The sequence below is a fragment of the Aulostomus chinensis genome, chromosome 23 (genome assembly GCF_037954235.1).
Source record: "Aulostomus chinensis isolate RoL2024-O1b breed Wild chromosome 23, RoL_Achi_v1.0, whole genome shotgun sequence".
Lineage (NCBI taxonomy): Eukaryota > Metazoa > Chordata > Actinopteri > Syngnathiformes > Aulostomidae > Aulostomus > Aulostomus chinensis.
Window position 1 is genome coordinate 5,543,773 of NC_141342.1, and position 20,421 is coordinate 5,564,193.

The following is a 20,421-nucleotide window of genomic DNA, read 5'->3' on the forward strand; positions in this document are numbered from 1 at the left end:
GTTGTTCGTCTCTGTATGTTGGCCCTGCGATGGACTGGCAATCTGTCCAGGGTGAACCCTGCCTCTCGCCCATTGGCACTGGGATAGGCTCCAGCCCCCCCCCCCCCCCCCCGGACCCTTGTAGGAATAAGCGGAAGACAATGTATGTATGTATGTATGTATGTATGTATGTATGTGTTAATGTAGGCATGTGTGTATGCATTTGTAGGTATGTGTGTATGCATGTGTATATATATTTGTATGTATGTATGTGTGTATACATGTATGTGTTATGATGTATATACATATGTATGTATATATATGGTTGGATGGATTTGTGTATGTTTGGGTGTATGTGTGCATGTTGAAATTATGTATGTATCTATGTATATGTACATTTATGTTTGTATATGTGTTTGTGTGAGTCAATGTATGTGCACACATGTGTCACATGCACATGGTTTGTCTGCATGTGAGTATATATGAGAATTTATGTATGTATTTGTGTATGTTATGTATGTGTGCATGTATGTTTTATATGTGTATCTATGTATGTTGTGCATGTATTTACGTGTGTATCTATGTTTGTATGTGTGGATGCATGTATGTGTGCATGTACATGTGTATGTGTGTTTTTATATGGGTATGCATGTATGTATGTTTGTATCTGTGTGTATGCATGTATGTATGTTTGTATCTGTGTATGTATATATGTGTGTATGTATATATGTATGTGTGAATGTATGAATGTATGTGAGAATTTATGTATGTATTTGTGTATGTATGTATGTGTGCAATGTATGTATTTATATGTGTATCTATGTATATGTGCATGTATTTACGTGTGTATCTATGTTTGTATGTGTGGATGCATGTATGTGTGCATGTACATGTGTATGTATGTATTTATATGGGTATGCATGTATGTATGTTTGTATCTGTGTGTATGCATGTATGTATGTTTTGTATCTGTGTATGTATATGTGTATGCATGTATGTATGTTTGTATCTGTGTATGTATATATGTGTGTATGTATATATGTATGTGTGAATGTATGAATGTTTATATGTGTATATGTATGTATGTGTGTGTGTGTGTGTGTGCGTATACCTATGTATGTTTGCATGTCAGCATCAGAATCAGGCTGAGTTTTTTTGGCCAGTTCACAACATACTAGGAATTTGACTCTGGCAGTTGGTGTCACTCATGGAATGAGCAGAAGAAACATAAAAATAACATAAACATAAATAATACAAAAAATATACAACAGAAATTATATACACCTGTGCAAAGAAGATAATATGTACAAAATATGATCAGTGCCAAAACACAGTTGGTGCCAGGTACACAATGTAGTGCAGACTTGAGTGAGTGTCCAGTTCAACATGAGTGTGTGACCACTCAACAGGGCAGCAGGTTAACAGATCAGCTGTTTAAGAGAGACATGGCAGTGGGGAAGAAACTGTTGTTATGTCTTTATTTTGAAATGTCTTTATGTATCTGTGTATATGTGGATGTGTGTACAGATGTATGTGTTAATGTCGGCATGTATGTATGCATTTGTATGTATGTGTGTCTATGTATGTATGTGTTCATGTATGTATATATGTGTGTATGTATGGACGGATGAATGGATGTTTGTATGCTTGGCTGTAAGTTTGCATTTTTGTGTGTATTTATTTGTGTGTGTATGTACGTGTGTATGTGTGCATGTGTGAATATGGATGTAAATATGGATGTATGTAAGTGTGTATGTATGTATATATGTATTTTTGTACGTTTGTATGTGTGCATTTATGTATGTATGTGTGTGTGTATATATACTGTATATGTGTGTGTACAGATTTATATATGTATGGATGTTAATGTTTGTATTTGTACTTATGTGTGCATGTATGTGTGAATATGTTTTCGTCAGTAAATATTTGTATATATTTGTGTATCTGTGTGTATGTGTGCATGTATGTATGTATTTGTGTATGTATGTACGAGTGTATGTTTGTACTTATATGTGCATCTATGTATGTGTTCAATTATATTTGTGTGTATTTGTGTACGTGTGTATGTATGTCTGAATATGTGTATGCATGTGTTTGTACGTTTGTATGTGTGTGCATGTATTTACGTGTGCATGTATGTGTGTATGTATGTATTTATACGTGTGTCTAAATATGTGTGTCTCGTGTTTCCAGTCGTCCTGCTCAAAGCCTTTAATATCCAACATTTGCATGTCACAGTCCATTGAAGCGAGGAGTCAAAGCGCTGCATTTACTTGTAATTTAATAAGAAAAAAGAAAATAACAGAGGTCCCAGCTTCAAATAGTGAAATGTTTGGCCGTAGGCCTCGGAAAAGGACTGGAGAGCTGGTGGGCCCGCATGGTGCTCTGAGGGAGGGTCCTATTTATGTGCTAGGACCACCTGTCACCTGCAGGGGGCGCACACTGACAAAATAAATGAGACGCGAGGCACAACAAAACATGAATCCAACATCAGGCGCCAAAACACCGGCCCCTTAATTGTTCTCTGGAACCAATGATTAAACTTAAAGCATTAAAGGAGCCATGAAATGAATGTGTCAATCAATGTCAAGCCTTTTCAGAACATGAAGTCTACATTCCAACCTTGGAGGGTTTTTGTCTGGTGTCAGTGTTCAGCCTCCAGGACAGGGCACAGCCTGGCTGTGGGCCTTTCAGGGACCTCTGATGTCTTGTGCCATGCAAATGATGGATCTGAAAGGCTTTGAGCAGGACGACTGTGAACCCGTCATGGAAAGTTGTGTCTCAACATCCATGGTTACAGGAGAAACCTTTTTGGACTTTTTGCCACTACATAACATGTATGTTGTGTGTATGTATACGTGTGTATGTACGTGTTTATTTTTTTATGTATGTATGTTAATGTGTGTATGTTTGCATGTATGTATGTGTATGTTTGCATGTATGTGTATGTGTGTTCATGTATGTGTGCATTTATGTATGTATGTTAATGTGTGTATGTATGAATGTATATACTGTATGTATGTGTGTATCTGTCTGCATGTATTTATTAAGTATCACTCTGCAGTTTGTTTGCAGTCTTACCACTAAAAAGTACAATATATTTTACCATACTGCATGAGGGAAAATGCTCTACTTTTCAAATACTCTGACTGAGTGATCACAGGAACTTTGACTGGTCTCTGTTTTGACCTCTGCCATTCAGTGGAATTCTCAAATTTAACGCTGAAGTATTCGGTCGTGGTGTAAACCGCTGAAGTGACACTTCACCACAAGTGTGTTTGGTGTTTCAAGTACTTCCGAAAAAGTGTCCTGAGGTCACAGGTTGGTTGTTTAGCAACACTGATGTGAGGTAACCTGCTGATCCTTGAAGGCAAAATCAATTTTTGAATGAAGCCTCAGTTCGAATGAAAGCTCAGAGGTGAAAGCAGCACTGAAGAATTTCTGCTCTGAGGTTTTGAACGTCTCCTGCACTTTAGATTTGAAGTTCTGCACACTGAAACTCTGTTTTTATTTTTGAAGGCAAATCATGTTGTCTGGACGCACTGTTGTCCACAGAGAAGACGCTCAGCTTCACCGAGACAATCAGAAGGTTTCCAGAACCTGGCGAAGGCGGTCAGGATGATTGGCTCTGCTGGCCACAGCCTCCCAGCCGGCCTGAGTTGTTCTCTACACCGACTTGACAGCATTGTCCTTCCTCTGATCTTGAGTTAGCTGTTATCATCACAGACAGAACGATGTCATCCTGCTCTTCGCTGGACATCCCCTTTGATGTTTGATTGACAAGTCATCAGTCTAATGAGCTCATCAGATCTGACAGGATGGTGATGAGGGTTCAATAATATTGAATAATGCAGGAGCTTCTCCTGGCAACATTTTCATCACAAACATTCAAATCCATTTAGGCTGAAATGTCAAGGCTTCCGTCAAGCTCATCGTCAGAGGGTTCCTGCTGGTTCCTAGAGTTCTAACAGTAGAACAGATGAATGATGCTTCATGCAGAAAGTCTGTTTTGCCTTTCAAGTTCTCACCAATAGGAGTTTTGAGCTCACAATGGTGTTTTTCCCTCCTGTTTTACTTCTTTGAGACTGCAGAGAGAACCGTCGATGTATACTTAGCTTGAAGCTAACGGAGACTGACAGCTAACAACAGCTAAACTGTCCAAATTGATCTGTTTACCAACACTGAAGCTCCTCGTCTGGTTTTCTTAATTCAGCTGCAAGGCAAGGCAAGGCAGTTTTATTTGCAGAGCCCGTTTTCACCACCAGTTTGTCTCCAGGCTTCATGGCATCATAACAACATCCTCTGCCCTCAGAGCCTCACATCGACTGAGGAAAAACTCCATAGAAAACCTTTAACAGGGAAAAATCTGAGAAACCTCAGGGTGAGGAGGGGAGGAGGATCCCTCACCAGGAGGGAACGATGTGCAGGAGATGTTGGTACAGACAAGAAAACAGTTGACAATACAAAATGTTGGAAACAGTTGAAGAAGGAAGCTTCTGGAAGGGGAGGCAGGGAGCGCAAGCCAGCTTGATGGGGGACTGGATGGCAGACTGGTTCATGGAAGGGGAGCGCAGGCCGGTGTTATAGTAGGGAATAAGGGGGGGGGGGGCGATGCAGGCGGCGGTTGGGGCTCTGGTGGATCTGTGGAAACACAGAGAGACTGCGAGACACCAAGGCCAAACTACAAAGTGCAACAAGTAATGGTAGTGACAGTTCCAAAAATGTGCAGGGAGGAGAGGAGGAGAGGAGGGGAGAGGAGGGGAGAGGAGAGGAGAGGAGGGGAGGGCTCCATGTAACCTGATGTGTCCCCCAGCAGTCTAAGCCTGTAGCAGCATAGCTATCAATGGTTCAGAGCTACCTGAACCAGTCCTAACTGAAGGCTCTGTCATAGAGGAAAGTCTTAAGCCTGGACTTAAACGTAGTTAAAGTGTCTGCCTCTCTGACCCATGGAGAGAGCTGGTTCCACAGTAGAGGAGCCCGGTAACTAAAGGCTCTACCTCCCAGTCTGTTTTAGAGATACTGGGAATCACTAAAAGACCTGCATTCTGGGAGCGGAGTGCTCTGGTGGGACAGTAGGGACTAATGAGCTCTTTCAAATAGGATGGAGCTTTATCATTGAGAGCCTTATAAGTCAGCAGAAGGACTTTGAAGTCAATTCTAGATCCTACAGGAAGGAGAGAAGCTAAAGTGGGAGAGATGTGTTCTCTCTTCTTAACTCCCGTCAAAACCCTCGCTGCAGCGTTCTGGACCAGCTGGAGACTCTTTAGGGAGTATTTAGGACATCCTGACAGGAGAGAGTTGCAGTGGTCCAGCCGAGAAGTGATAAATGCATGCTCCAGTTTCTCAGCATCACTCTGGGAAAGGACATTCCTAATCTTAGCGATACTTCGCAGATGGAAGAAGGCGGTCCTGGTCACATGCTTTATGTGGGAGCTGAAGGAAAGGTCGTGGTCAAAAATGACCCCAAGGTTCCTTGCAGTTGTACTCGGGGTCAGGGTGATGCCATCTAGAGTAGTGATCCGATTCAAGAGTGTGTCCCTGTGGTGTTAAGGTCCAAACACGATGACCTCAGTTTTATCTGAATTTAGCATTAAGAAGTTAGAAGACATCCAGGATTTAATGTCTTTTAGGCAGTCTTGCAGATTAGTAAACTGGCTTGTGTCGTCTGGCTCCATCGACCAGTAAAGTTGTGTGTCGTCCGCATAAAAGTGAGTGCTTCTGGATTATGTCACCTAATGGGAGCATGTAAAGAGTGAAGAGAATCGGTCCAAAAACTGAACCCTGTGGTACACCATATGTAACTCTGCTATACTCCGAATGGTCATTATTAACATTAACAAACTGAAACCTGTCAGATAAGTAGGACTTAACCCATTTTAGGGCAGGTCCTTAATCCCAGTGTCATGGTCTAGTCTCTGTAGCAGGATGCTGTGGTCGATGGTGTCAGATGCAGCACTGAGGTCCAAAAGGACAGAGACAAGACCTCTGTCTGAAGCTATAAGAAGATCATTAGAGACTCTGACCAGTGCTGTTTCAGTGCTATGGTGTTCCCTGAATCCAGACTGGAAGGCTTCAAAAAGCTCGTTGCTGTGCAGATGTTCATGTAACTGCTCCAGGACAACCTTCTCAAGGATCTTGGAGATGTAGGGGAGGTTTGATATTGGCCTATAGTTGGCTAACACATCTGGGTCAAGAGAAGGTTTTTTAAGTAAAGGGTTGATGACAGCCACCTTAAAGGCCTGTGGCACATAACCTGTGACTAAGGAAAGATTAATTTGATTTAATATAGAAGTGTTGACTAGAGGGAAGGCATCCTTAAGGAGGCTTGTTGGGATGGGATCCAGCAGACAAGTGGCTGACTTGGAGGAAGTGACTGCAGAAGTTAATTCTGGCAGGTCGATGGGGGAGAAGCTGTCCAAGTATGCACCAAGTCTGGGAGGTGCTTCTATGGGGACTGTAGTCTGTCCTCCATTACTGGCAATCTTCGTTCTAATATTCACAATCTTTTCAGTGAAGAAAGAAAGGAAGTCGTTACTGCTGAGAGTTGGGGGGGATGCATGGCTCAACAGCACTATGGTTCTTGGTGAGCCTGCCCACGGTGTTGAAGAGGAACCTGGGGTTGTTCTTATTCTTTTCTATCAGGGACGAGTAGTAAGCGCTTCTAGCATTACGGAGTTCTTTTTTATATCTTAATAAACTCTCCTTCCAGGCTTGGCGGTCTTCCTCATGCTGGCTGGAATGTGTCTTCCTTTCCAGTTGTCTGGTCTTCTGTTTTAAGGCACGCAGCTCTGGGCTGTACCAGGGAACTATTCTTTTCAGGTTGATAACCTTCTTCTTCAGGGGAGCTACGGCATCAAGTGTCCCAAGGAGTGCTGCTGCAGTGCTGTCCACAAGATAGTCTACCTGCTTGGGGGTGGAATCAGCATAACTGCCCATTATATCACTACAAGGTGTGGCAGCAAGCTCTGCTGGAATAAGCTCCTTAAATCTAGAAACAGCAGTGTCAGATAGACATCTACTGAAGCGGGACTTTTTCCCAGGTGGGATATAATTTGTTAAAGTAAATTCAAATGTAATTAAGGAGTGATCAGACAAGACGGGGTTCTGAGGAAGAACTATGATGAGGTCAGCTTCTATTCCATAAGTGAGTACTAAATCAAGGATGTGATTAGAAGTGTGAGTGGGTTTGTTTACCCTCTGACAGAAGCCAAAAGAATCAAGAAGCGACTTAAACGCAGTGGCCAGAGAATCATCATTGACGTCCACATGGATGTTAAAGTCACCCACTATAATGACTTTGTCTGAGTTCAATGCCAAGTTAGACAGAAAGTCAGGGAATTCTTCTAAGAACTCAGAATAAGGTGCAGGAGGACGGTACACCCCAGCAAGTAAGAGTGGTTTCTCTGCTTTCCAGTCTGGGTGGGAGAAGCTGACAGTCAGGCTCTCAAATGAGTTAATGAACTGTTAGGTCGAGGGTCAATCACCAAATTTGACTGACAGATTGCAGCTCCTCCTCCTCCTCTGCCAGTGGTGCGAGGTACATGGTAGTTAATGTAACCAGGAGGGCAAGATTCATTTAAACTAACATACTCATCTTGCTGCACCCAGGTTTCAGTGAGTGCTAATACACCAATCTGATAATTAGTAATGAAATCGTTCATTAGGAGAGACTTGGGTGGGAGAGATCGAATATTAAGCAAACCACATTTAATAGTTGTATTGGGTTGGTTTGCTGGAGCAGTGGTTTTAATTTTAACTAAGTTGCTCTAAATTACTCCTCCAGATTTGGGTGCAGGCTTATACAGCCTCAGGGCAGACACAGTTTCTATAGGCTGGGTGGGTGACAACACCAAGGAACCAGCAGAGGGGCGTGCTAACCTGCAGCTCTGCCTGCTGGTCTGAACTCTGGGTGCTTGTCAGGGATTAGTATTGCTGATAAACTGGCCTATGTTCCTAGATAAGAGAGATGCACCATCCAAAGCAGGATGGACGCCATCTCTCCCAATCAGACCAGGCTTTCCCCAGAAGGAGCTCCAATTGTCTATGTAAGCCACGTTGTTATCTAAGCACCACCTGGACATCCAGCGATGGAATGAACGCATGCGGCTAAACATGTCGTCACTCGCTAAATTGGGCAGCGGGCCAGAGAAAACTACGGAGTCCGACATTGTTTTTGCGTAGTTGCACACCGAAGCCATGTTAACTTTAGTTAATTCCGACTGGCGAAGCCGGGTGTCATTAGCGCCGACATGTATCACAATCTTACTGTATTTAACCTTACGTTTTGCCAGCAGCTTTAGATTTGCCTCAACGTCGCCCGCTCTGGCCCCTGGGATGCACTTTATGCTCGCTGGAGTCTCTACCTTCACGTTGCGGAGAACAGAACTGCCAATGACTGATGTCGGCTTCACAGCGGGGCTGCGAGCAACAGAGCCGACATGAAGAGTTTCACTCTCAGCGGGTGTGTCGCTGAGTGGGGAAAAGCGGTTGGAAACATGAAGGGGTTGGTGGGCAAACACGGGCTTACTGCGTCTAGGTTTCCCTCGTGATGTCACCCAGCGGGACTGGCTAGTTCCCGGCTGCTCGGGAGCTGCTAGCGGTGGCTAGGCTAGGTGGCTCCGCACCCGCGAAGGTGGACTGAGCAGCTCCTGAAGGTAAAGGACTAGCGCTAGCTTCCATGGTGCGGAGCCGAGTCTCTAACTCACTAAGCCTCGCCTCCAGGACTACAAACAAACTACACTTTTTACACGTACCATTATCACTAAAGGAGGCAGAGGAGTAACTAAACATCTGGCACATGGAACAGGAGAGGGACACCAAAACCTAGTATACAGTGGTGCTTAAAGCGATTAAATTAGCAGTGAACCTGAGGGAGGATTGAGAGAGTCGAACAACACAGCGACGGGATTACAGGCAGGAAATGACGTAACACGCTCACCGGTGTCGGGTCAGCAGCAGGCAAGAACCAATAACTCACAAACCCTTTGATTTGAGATTAATTCAGTTTAACTGCTACATTCCTGGTTTGGCGCTGGAACGGAAGCAGCTGGCGCATCAAGTTGAGCCCAGGTACTTGTGCTCACCCTCACTTGTTCATGGTGGCGCTGAAGTGGAAATATTCAGGTGACTTCAAATTCATCTCACATCAGAGTGTTTGTGGATTCCTGAGCTTGCTCGCTCCTGAGCGTCGGCCATTTTTCTTGCGAGGAGTCAGTTGAACCGCTCCAACGTGACTGCTTCAGACCAGCTCGGACCTTGGTGTTAGCACGCTCTCCTTCGAGCTGAGGACTCAAACCAAGTGTTGGTGTAACCCAGCTGTGTTTATGTTTTTCAAGTATTTTATTTTGGTTCATTTAATGTTAGGTTGTCCAAGTATTTTATTTTGATGTATTTTTTTGTATTCAAATATTTCATTGTGTCACATTTTTATTGTGGTCCAGTATTTTATTTATTCTGAATGTTTCGTCATATTCTGCTTATTCTGAGTATTTTATTTTGTCTTAGTATTTCATGTTGTTATACTGTAAATTATTTTTTTGAGTATTTTTGTGACAGCCTTGTGGCATTTTTTGGCGATTTGCGGCATGTTGTAAAATGGCGGGCTCAGTACACAGCGTCATGCGGAGGCCGCCACAAGTGTCAGCGCAGCACTCGCCATGAACCCTTGATTTTCTTCCTTCATTAGCCTGTGAGGACCACGCTGCTTTGCAGAGGCCCTTGAGGGGGAGATTCCTCGGCTGTCCCTTCGTGGAGGACAGGAGAACACGAGCGCAACTACACGTCTGTCACGCACGTGAACAGTTTCCTCAAACTATTCCTTGGTGTATTGTTTTGCTGGCCAGCAGTGGATTTTTTTTTTGTTCTTTGTTCCAAACGATTCCGGAACAGCTCCATACCCTTTTTGGATGGGAGACTTTTTATGTTTTTTGTTTGCGTCTTGGAAAGACTGAAAACACGAGGACATTTCTGTGTAAAGGAGCTGGACTTTGCAAATTATTTTTGTTGTTGTTGATCCTTTTCAGAAACTGAAGGGTTTTGTTTTTGATAAAGTGCACTCTGGTTCAGTTACGATAAACTGGACTTGATGGTAAATTGCGGTCAGGACTCTGACATTCGTGCAGCTGGTTGACGGTTACAGTGGATGTTGACACCACGCCACGTCCTTTCTCTTTGAACCTAGGAAGTTGAAATCTTAGTGTGTTGTTCTGTCCTCCATAAGGATCGCATCTGTGCTGGTTTGACCCCCCTAAGTCCTTTCTGCTGTCCGTAAAGGGCGTGGCAAAGTCCACTAAAGTCTATCAATGAAGCATCATAACTGGTCAAAGTTGCTCCAAGTGAGATGAGATTTCTGGGATGAGTTCACACCTCTGCCAGAAACCAACATTTAAAATTTTGAAGCCCCACCTCCTTCCTGAAGCTACTTCCTTTTTGGGAGGGGGTTCTAGAATTATTCCACCAGATTATGATTTTATCAATTTTAGAGGCCTCACAGTTCCAGTTTCAGGTCTGTATCCACTGCAGAGGCCAAAAGAGAGCAAAAGAGCAACAGGGTCAAAGGTCAACAGGTCTCATGTCTCAGCCAGGCCTCAGAGGGTTAAGTGAGCCTTTTGGAGCAGTAAAAATACACACATCAGAACGACAAAAGTTACATTTGAAAAGAAATGACATGACATTACCAGCACAATATATGAAGAACAGTTAGGATCAATTTAACTGACCAAATAGTTAGGATTCCTTTAATGATATCCTTGATGAACCCAGACATCAGAGTGGTTTGTTCCCCTCAATAATAAATCTGTCAATACAGCGTGAAATGATGGAACTAAAAGGCCACCTCTGAGTGCAGGAGTTAGCCTCTGTGACGGATGTGACGTCAGCAGACCGCCATTAGTTTGGATCATTGTTTATATTCTTAATGCTGATTGGTAGATCTATAATGGTTACAAATGGACTTCGTAGGTAGAATAAACATCCGGAAATTAAATGAACTTGTTGATTGTCTCATTAATCAAAAGATAAAGTATTAAAAATGTTTGTTTTTTTTCCTCTTAGTGAGCGATAACTTCCGCTCACAGAAGAACGGGGGGCCGACTTCCACGGAAGCGGATGTATGGAATTATTTTTATTGAACAGCTGTAGTCAACAATCACACAAACAACAACAAACAAGCGTAGCTATTTAATATTTTGATGGTAATTCCTGGGCCAATATGTTTTATATTATTTTATTAGTCAACCACCATAGCAACAGCAGAAAACTTGGAATGACGCTGGTCCGGAATGGTGTCCTTAGCAACCACCATAGCAACAGCAGAAACGTGACACTGTAACGACTCTCTTCCGAGAGGTGAAAGACTCCTCGTAATAACGAACAAACCAAAGATTATACACAAGAACTGAGCGAAGATTATGGAAACAAAATGCATATTTCTCTCTAGAAATGTCGTCAGAATGCTTTATTGAATCAAAACTATCTTGGGAGAAGGCACTTTCCTTGAAAATGACAGGAGCGGCCGCCATGTTTGTGTTTTGAGAGGCCTGCATGAAAGAGTCACATGACCTACCAGCGCTCCAATAGAAAAGAAAAGGGGGGAAAAAAAGAACACATTTCATGATTTTTAGGCCTTTATCCTAGAACCCATAATCACACACTCAGACATTTATTTCAAAATTATATTAAACCAAATGGTAAACCTGCACTGGAAATTCTGCAACCAATGTTTTTTTTTCCTCTCTGTTGTTGTTGTTACTTTTTCTTTGTTTGTTTGTTTGGTTTTGTTTTTTTCTGCTATTGTTGTTGTTGTTTTTGTCCCCCCCCCTTGTCTTCCCTGTCCTGTCCCTGTTCTCTCTCCTGTCCTCAGTCCGGTAGCTTCATCAATGAACCAACACCATTCCTAATAAAATTAAGCACAAATGGTGATAGGAGGAGTTTATCAGGTTCCTCCTTTGCAGAGTAGAACTGCTTCAGTCCAACAAGGCACCAGGAACATGGATGCTGCTGCTGAACAGGACAGGTTAAAAAAAACAAAAAAACGTGAGCCTCATGATTACAACAGCTGTCACTGGACCCAGTAACTCGCCCCCGAAGTCGCCATCGTAACAACAGGAAACCAAAAACCGCGTTTCATTCTGGACTTCATCGGGTTCCCACAGCCTCATGTAGAACGTTCCCCAGAGCCGACGCTAAGTTCCTCAGCCAGTACTTCAGCTTCGTTGTTGCTTGAAGGTGGAGTTTCAGATTTAGGCCATAACTCTCAGGGATTGGACCAGCACCCCTCAACAGTCATGTGACCACCAGGTAGTTTCATATACACTTTCATGACGAGGCTCAGTGGAAGCATCATTCATGCAGCACATCTCATGATCATTTTTCCGATGTTCCCATTTTTCATGTTTCAAACTGAGCTCGTCCTCTGATGCTGCTCCACCTCTGTGGTTCAGCCTCCTTCCTCTGCTGAGGAAGTTTGGGCAGCTAATTAAATAAAGTCAGGATGGTTTATTTCATGGATCCAATGAATGATTTAGTATAATTCAGCACTGATTAGTCATCCACATGCCGACCGTAATCGTCACTCATCACCTTCCTGCACTAATTACCCCCAGCCCTTCCCTAAACCTTCCCTCGCCTCAGACTGTCACACCAACGCTCTAAATTCTTACTGTTCAGTCACTGCTTTTAATCTTCCCCACGCAGGCTGTTAACTGGAATATTCTGTTGGAAAAGGTCAAATAATTAGGACCGTTACATGGTGTGTTCAGGAGTGTGTGTGTGTGCCAGACATGCAGGCTGCAGGTATCCCCAGGTGAGTATCTATCCCAGGTGAGCGTTGAACCGGCTCTTCTACGCCGGCTCACGGCAGCACTGAACCACAGGTGCCTGGTTAGTGGATTCCTGAGTAGGGATGCAGCGATGCCGATACCGGTATCGGGGGTAGCACCTACGACAGGAACCCCAAACTTCCCCTTCCTGTGCTACACTGACCAGCACAAACTGGGGGATCCTGCGGCGTTCTCGGGCCAGCGTGGAGACGTAGTCCTCCCCGGTACTTCTGGTCTCCCTCCCACTTGATGTGCCTGGAACACCACCTGAGGGCGGTGCCCAGGTGGCAGCGAGTAAGGAGCAGCAACATTGAGTCGCTCATGGATGATGGAGCTTCTCACCTCATCCCTGATGGAGGGATTCATGATCTCGCTCTGAGTCGCCTCAGCCAGAAATATCACACTCATGTTGGGAGACAAGTTTTAAACAGCGTCTGGGCTCCAGATATAAAATCTTTAACTCCATTCGTGTCGTAGCTGTCGAGCTGTCGTCTCTGAAATGTTGCCTTCATGTTTTTTTTTAATTTCAGTTCTTCTAATTTTACATTGAGTGGTCACATTTTCCCCTCTACTGTTGTCTTAAAGCCGCTGTGGAATTCATTCCTCACGTAGGAAATATTGAGGGAAACGGTTAAAATTGAACCCCCAGTTTTGCTTGTATGAGGTTTTTAATGAATGGAGTAAAGGCTCCAAACAGGAGCTGAACGCTGACGCAGCCAGTCTTAACGCAGGCGACTGAGCTGCTGATTCTCTGGACAGCAGCGACGCGTCAGATACGAGCTGGTGCTTCTCAATAATCAGGACTTGTCTGACTGACGGTCATTCCTCAAGACCTCCTTCTGATAGACGGCTCTTCTTCTACTGTTTCTTAATGAGGGCTCAGTTAGTCTGTATCAGTCAATTAGCCGGCTGCTGTGGCTGACGGAGGGCTCTCCAGGGAGCAGCAGACTCTCCATCAGGCTATCAAACCTGGACGTTATCAGCGGCAGAGACGCTGATGAATCCTCAAAGTTCAGCGGTGTTGGATGAGCACTGATGGGTTCGCGCTCTCCCCTCCTACATCTTTTAATGGATCTGCGTTCCTCTGTCACATGGAGGTGATATCTCAGCAGCAGTTTTAATAAAACTATGAGAAGATGCTTTTTCAGCCTCTGGTGGCACGAAACATCCTGAACCATGGCATCAGTAACACCTCTTGTGTTGGGTCGTATCGGATGGATGGCTGGGAGGCTCCAGAACACGCCATCGAGTAGATCACATGACAGCAGAGCTCCGTAAACACAAAGGAGGGATGAGAAGAAGGAAGAGCAAGAAATGAAACAATAAAACGCAACAGTGTTTAAAGAAGAAGAACAAATTGAGAACACATGCGGACTTCCACCAGCGTCGTGGCCGAGCACGGCAGCTAAATCTCTTGGCTCCAACAGAACCATTAAGAATAGCCGTTCTGAGAAAGTTTGATGATAAATGAACACTCGACTGCATGACAGAGATAAACAAGTGAGCATGCTGAACCCCAAAACAACCAAGAGAGACGGAAAAATGAGTAAAACTGAAGATTGAAAACCCGGACCCAAGCAGCTAACGATAGCCGAAGCTACTCCACTGAAAACAAGTGGAGATGCTAACGGTACGGCGAACACCGGGGCTAACACGGACAACGATGTGTTGGCAGAGTTCCTAAAACTTCAACAGGAAAAAACAGACTTGTTCTGGGACTTAAAAGCCTCCTTCACCAGAATGGAGTCCAAGCTATCAGATTTGCCACACGCACAGACGACTCTGAGCGAAGAATGGGGGAAGCGGAGCATAGAGTGAGTGACGCGGAGGACAAAACAGCTAAACACGAGAAAAACCGGGAGTGGTACTCCCTTTGTTTGTTTTTTTGTTAATTGTTCTTATTACAAGGGCGATCCACGGGTCACATGGAAGGACTTATTATGTTCAACATTGTTATTTGCTGGTCCACTGTTTTTTGTTTTTATGCAGCTTGCAGCGTACGTGTCAGTTTTACTTCTTTATGTTCTAAGTTTTTATGATGAATACTCTCAAGGTGGTTAGTTATAACATAAATGGTCTCAACCATCCCATAAAGAGGAAAAAAATTATGTCCCAATTAAAACAAATAAACTGTCAAATTGCCGTACTCCAGGGGACTCTTCTGGATGAAAGGCAGCATCAGAAGCTCAGAAGAGAATGGGTGGGCCAAGTTTTTAACTCATCGTACAAGGAGGGAGGAAAAGAGGTGTTGCCATTTTGAAACACAATCTTTCGGCCTCACGGTTGAAAAAACTCATGTAGACAGACAAGGACGGCACATTTTGATTGATGGAACTGTGGGAGGAATTAAAACGTCAGCTTTAAATTTGTATGTCCCAAATGAATATTAATATTACTATTTTTTCTATGTGAATATTTTTTGTAATTGCAGAATGTCATTTTTTATATATATTTTCTTCGTGGGAAGTACACACTGATTGATTTCAGTGTAAGAATGACCAAGCTGTGCTGAGGAGATGCTGCTTGTTTGTAAAATGTTCTGTTTTACTCGTGTAAAACCAAAATGTGTATTGACTTTACCAATTATCTCATAAAAAACTTTAAAAAAAAAACATTAAGAAAACATTCTGTGTTGGAAGCATGGTTCCTGCTACAAAGGCACACTGAACAAATCTCCAGCCGTCATGACGAAGAAATGACACCGTTTTCATTTGATGGTCGATGCAACAACTTTGGAAAATTTCATTTTTAAAGTTCTGTCCTCGCGTGTACTCTGACAGTCGATGGAGACGAGCGTCTTCACACACCAGCTCGTCTCTGATGGGGCCATCAAAGCTCTGACAGGATGCACTTACGATGAAACGCAGAAAACACGGCGCTGTTCTGTCTCTATGGCAACAACATCACTTTTCTATGAAAGATGAGCACCGTCGCTGAGTTTTTATCATCCATTTGTTTTTTAATTTCTGATGAATGAGAACATTTATTTAAAACAATACAATATAAAAACAAGCGTTATATGTTTGACGAGTGTTGACCCCTTTATCAAACCCTGAACGCATTTGTAATTCATAATAATCCCAAATGGATTGGAACACATCAATAAATAACATAAAAAGAAACAACTCTGAATATGACACTTCATCATCCATATAGCTTTTAAAAATAATGTTGTGTTGGCTTTGTGTTGTCTTTAATAACAATGACACTACAAAAACAATTTGAATAAAAGTAACTCATAAGAAATCCCCTCCCCCCTTCTTCAAGCTTGGATCCTCGATCAGAGAGCTGGCAGTTTGCAGGTTCTGTGCAGGATCCAGATGTTCCTACCATCTCTCTTCTTTGGTTTTGGCTTTGGGAAAGAGAAATATTCAACACCCTTCCCTGAAATGTTTCTGCATGTCAGCCATCAGACTTGTAGGTCCCATAGTTGCACTGTATTTTCACCACTGCTGAAAGGTTGAAAGGTCTCCGTTGCACAGTCAAGATGGCCCATGTAGGACTGGATTTGGCCGCGGCCGTCTTAGGGGGTCTGAGTGAAGGGCACTGCAGGCACTACTGCATTACTCACAGGCCAGTTTGCCATCCAAGGAGGAGAGGGCGATGGCAAACGCCTGAAAGGCACACATGGGGAAGGAGTAATCCAAGGTGAAGACGTCCTCTGACACGCGCCCACACTGCATCACCACATAGTCCTCATTGTCAGGGTGGACGAGCTGGAAGTTTTTGACAGACGTCAGTGTGGCTCGCCCTCCAAAATCAAGAGTGTAGGACTCACTCTGGTCATTCCAGATGGGGCTCTTGCTCTGCAGGGTGATCAGTTGATCCATGTTGTTGTTGGCCTGGCGCATCACAAGGGTTTCCTGTTTATTTATGGGACGAACACAAACTCTGGCATCGTTCTCTAGGATGCCAGGGATCACCACCCTCATTTTCCTGGGACCATACATCCCGAGAACATTCGCCTCGTAGCAAATAGATGCTAGCTCTTGTCGCACTGCTTCACTCTCTGTGACAGTAGCTTCCTCTGGGTTTTCTCCACTGTCGTAAACTGTGAACTTGGTACCCAGGAAATTGGACCTCAGTTTTCCAATGCAGCTCCTGGCTTTTCTGGACTCATTTGTTGGGTCAGTGGAAATCAGGTAGTAGGATGTTTTGCACGTCTTTTTTCTGGCGGCCATTAGAAACACATTCTCCCCGTCTTCCCCGTCCGTGTGGAGCTGATAAACGGGGAAGCCATTGCTCTGGTCCCTGGTGATCCTGCACTTGATGGTCTCCTCTCTGGGAGCAGGACACATGGCAAGCTCATGCAGATCGTCCACAAACAGAGGAGATGATGACCTTAAGTTCGGTTCACTCCCTGTGGGTTCGTGCCTGGGGGTGGAGAGAGGGGACAACACACCCGGTGAAGCTGTCCCTTCTCTCTTCCAATCTGTGTCGTCTTCTATGTCCTGAATTTGCTCATCACACAGTTGGCTTCCATCACTTGAAGATGGAGAGACAAGCCTCTCATCACTGTCTTCTTCCTCTTCGTCCTCACTTGCGCTCTCATATTGGGTGGTCCTGTAGGACTTCTGAGTGCCTTTTGTCCACGAGGAAATCACCTCACCAAATGGCAGTTTGCCATCAAAAGAGGAGAGGGCGATGGCAAACGCCTGAAAGGCACACATGGGGAAGGAGTAGTCCATGGTGAAGACGTCCTCAGACACGCGCCCAAACTGCATCACCACGTAGTCCTCATTTTCAGGGTGGACGAGCTGGAAGTTTTTCTCAGACGTCTCTTTGACTCGCTCGTTGAAGTCGAGAGAGAATACCTGAGCCTGGTCATCCCAGCTGGGGCTCTTGCTCTGCAGGCTGATCAGTTGATCCGTGTCATCGTTTGCTAGCCGCATCAGGAGGGTTTCCTGCTTATTTTTCGGACGAATGCTCACTCTGGCATCGTTCTCCTGGATACCAGGGATGACCACTTTCATTTTCCTGGGACCCCAAAACCCATGATCACTCCTCTCATAGCTAACGGCTGCTAGCTCTTGCCGCACTGCTTCACTCCCTTTCCAGTTTGTTTTCTCCGGGTTTTCTCCACAGTCATAAACTGTGTACTTGGTACCCAGCAAATTGGACCTCAGTTTTCCAATGTAGCCGCTGGCTTTTCTTGACAGATTTGAGTAATCTGTAGAAATCACATAGTTTGAAGTTCTGCACTTCTTCCTTTTTCTGGCGCTCATTAGAAACACATTCTCTCCATCTTCCCTCTCCATGTGGAGGTAATAAACCGGGTAAAAACTGCTCCGGTCCCTGGTGATCCTGCACTGGATGACTTCCTCTTCAGGAGCAGCACGCATGGCGAACTCCTGCAGATCCTCCACCGACAGAGGAGACGCTGCCCTTTCATCATCCTCACTCTCTGAAGAGTATTGAAGGGACTCAGCACTTTCTGTGCTGGATTCTTCTTGCCTGTCATCTTCCTCCTCCTCCTCCTCCTCCTTTTGCCACCAGGCACGTGTCGTGTCGGTGGTCGTCCTCATGTTGCATTTGAGTGTGTTCTCGTCTGAGGCATCTTCAGGCTCACTCAGGGAGGAGTCGCTGAGGGACTGGCTGCTCTGAGGTGTCTGGTCCAACGGAGTTTTGTGAGACTCTGTCCAATTGCATCCAACACAAGACAAAGGTATTCCCTCTGATTCCAGGTATTTCCTCAGGCATTCCTCTTGTATTTTGCTCGGTCTCCATAGCTGAAAGAGAAAACATGTCAGCTTCACATTAGCGCTAAAACTGTCAAGGTTGTTGTTGGGTTAGGGTTACAAGATGGCAACCCAAATAGTACAGTAACGAGACTTAAGGTCGAGCAGGTGATTGTGACACAGGTAGTAGCCATGACAGCGAAGACAGCGCCACCTCAGCCCCAATCACTTGTTCACGCGTATAGAAAAAGAACAGAAGACAACACAAACTTTGATCAAAAGGATCCTAAAGTAAACATGTACTATAAACATGTACATATAGTACATGTTTATAGTACATGTTTATTGTACATGTAGCATGTTGCAAAATAGAAAAAGCACATCACCATTTTCACCATCTGGTGTTTGTGCCAGTGACGTTAAATGGTGAAAATTCTTTACCGGTTCATCCTGCCAACGCTGTTCCTTAGAATTCATGTTTATTTCCTTAAACCTTGAACAGAATGTCTGAACAAGAGGCGTCAGACGGTCGTCTTTGGGTTGATGTGGGTGTGGTTGTGGTGGTTTGTTTCCAGGAGAACTTTTCTCTCCTTTGTCAGATGAAGTCGTGCTATTATAGGACGTGACCATGATGATGACTGCCAGATGACATCACTGTGAGTGACAAGAAGACTGACAGTGATGATTCAGTCTGAGTTCACCCTCAGAATTACGACTGTGATCTCACCACGAACTCTGAAGTCCTGCTGCCGTCGGCACGAGTGTGACGGTTGTAGAGCGAGGAGATGCCACCTGTGGTGAATGAGCGGGAGTTGACTTGACTTTGACAGTTGATTTTCAGAGCGTCACCCACGCGTACTACCGGGACGCCCGCGGTAGGACTCGTCCTTCTCCATCTTTCACTTCCTCCTGACTCACGCTGAGACTTTGTTTTCCTCCGATGTGTGAGTCTGGTGTGACCTGTGAGTATGCAGGAACTGTGAGTCTCATGTCGCAGACCTGGACTGACTCAGTCTCACATCAGCAGCTAACATTAGCAGCTAACATTAGCATCAGCAGGTGCATTGAGCTCCAGCTGTGGGTTAGGGTGACATAAGCTGATGGCGGCGGATGAATCGCGTGAGGACAGATATCTTCTTCTCAGTGTCTCTGTGTGTTCAAACTAAAATCAAACTGCAGCTATGTTGGTTAGCTTGCGCCTGTCAGCAGCATCGCCCACCGCCACCGTCAGGGACTGTGCTCCACGCCGCCTCGCATGCTGTCTGCCAGCTGCAGCCTCTGTTTGAGCCGTCAAGAGCAGTCGTCTTCAGGCCTTCTTTGAAGCGTTTCTTCTCTCATGACGGTTGTGTTGATGAACGTCAGTCAGGACCACGGAGATGTTGGCGAGCTCTCAGATCAGCGTCCTGGATGTACGGCCGAATTCTTGAAAACATCGTGGAGATGTTATATGGTGGTGAAATGAACACTCAGGTGACCAGCAGCAGCTCTGGTGGATGTTGGCAGCCAGCAGGCCAGTAACACGCGCCCCAACAACATGCCAACATGCTTCCATCTTTTACATGAACTTGTTTAAAATCCGAACCTGAAGGCATTGATATCTTTGAGTGTGTTTTTCTCGCAGTTGCTGGACTGGTAGCATAATTAAGATCTAACCGGCCTGCATTTGTATGCGTGTGCTCGAGTGTATCGCCTGTTTATTTAGGGGTAGAAGTGACCCAAGGTCAGCTGAGGATTATTGATAGAGATTTGCATCCAAGTGGTGATGGATGGCAGCGCTCTTTACGGATCACTTCACCTCTTCCCTTCCTGCTCGGAGGTTCAGGAGCAGTCAGGGCGGCTCCAAAGGTCGGAGAGGTGTTGAGTGCTGAGAGCTTTCCTGGGTTGCATCATGCTTGGAGGTGAAAGTTTCATTTTTCTGGCGTCCTGGACCTCCATCCTGGGCTTCG

The 20,421-nt window shown here is 44.7% G+C and overlaps 1 protein-coding gene across 1 annotated transcript; it reads right to left on the reverse strand.

Annotated features, from left to right (window-relative positions):
• Window positions 1-15,337: 15,337 nt before the first annotated feature.
• On the reverse strand, window positions 15,338-19,050 carry LOC147239260 (uncharacterized). The gene is made up of 2 exons (XM_086195241.1): window positions 18,917-19,050; window positions 15,338-18,526 (listed from the first exon to the last, which is right to left on the reverse strand). Exons 1-2 carry the CDS (start codon window positions 18,950-18,952, stop codon window positions 16,361-16,363), a joined length of 2,202 nt encoding a protein of 733 aa, XP_086051367.1. The 5' UTR covers window positions 18,953-19,050; the 3' UTR covers window positions 15,338-16,360.
• Window positions 19,051-20,421: the final 1,371 nt, after the last annotated feature.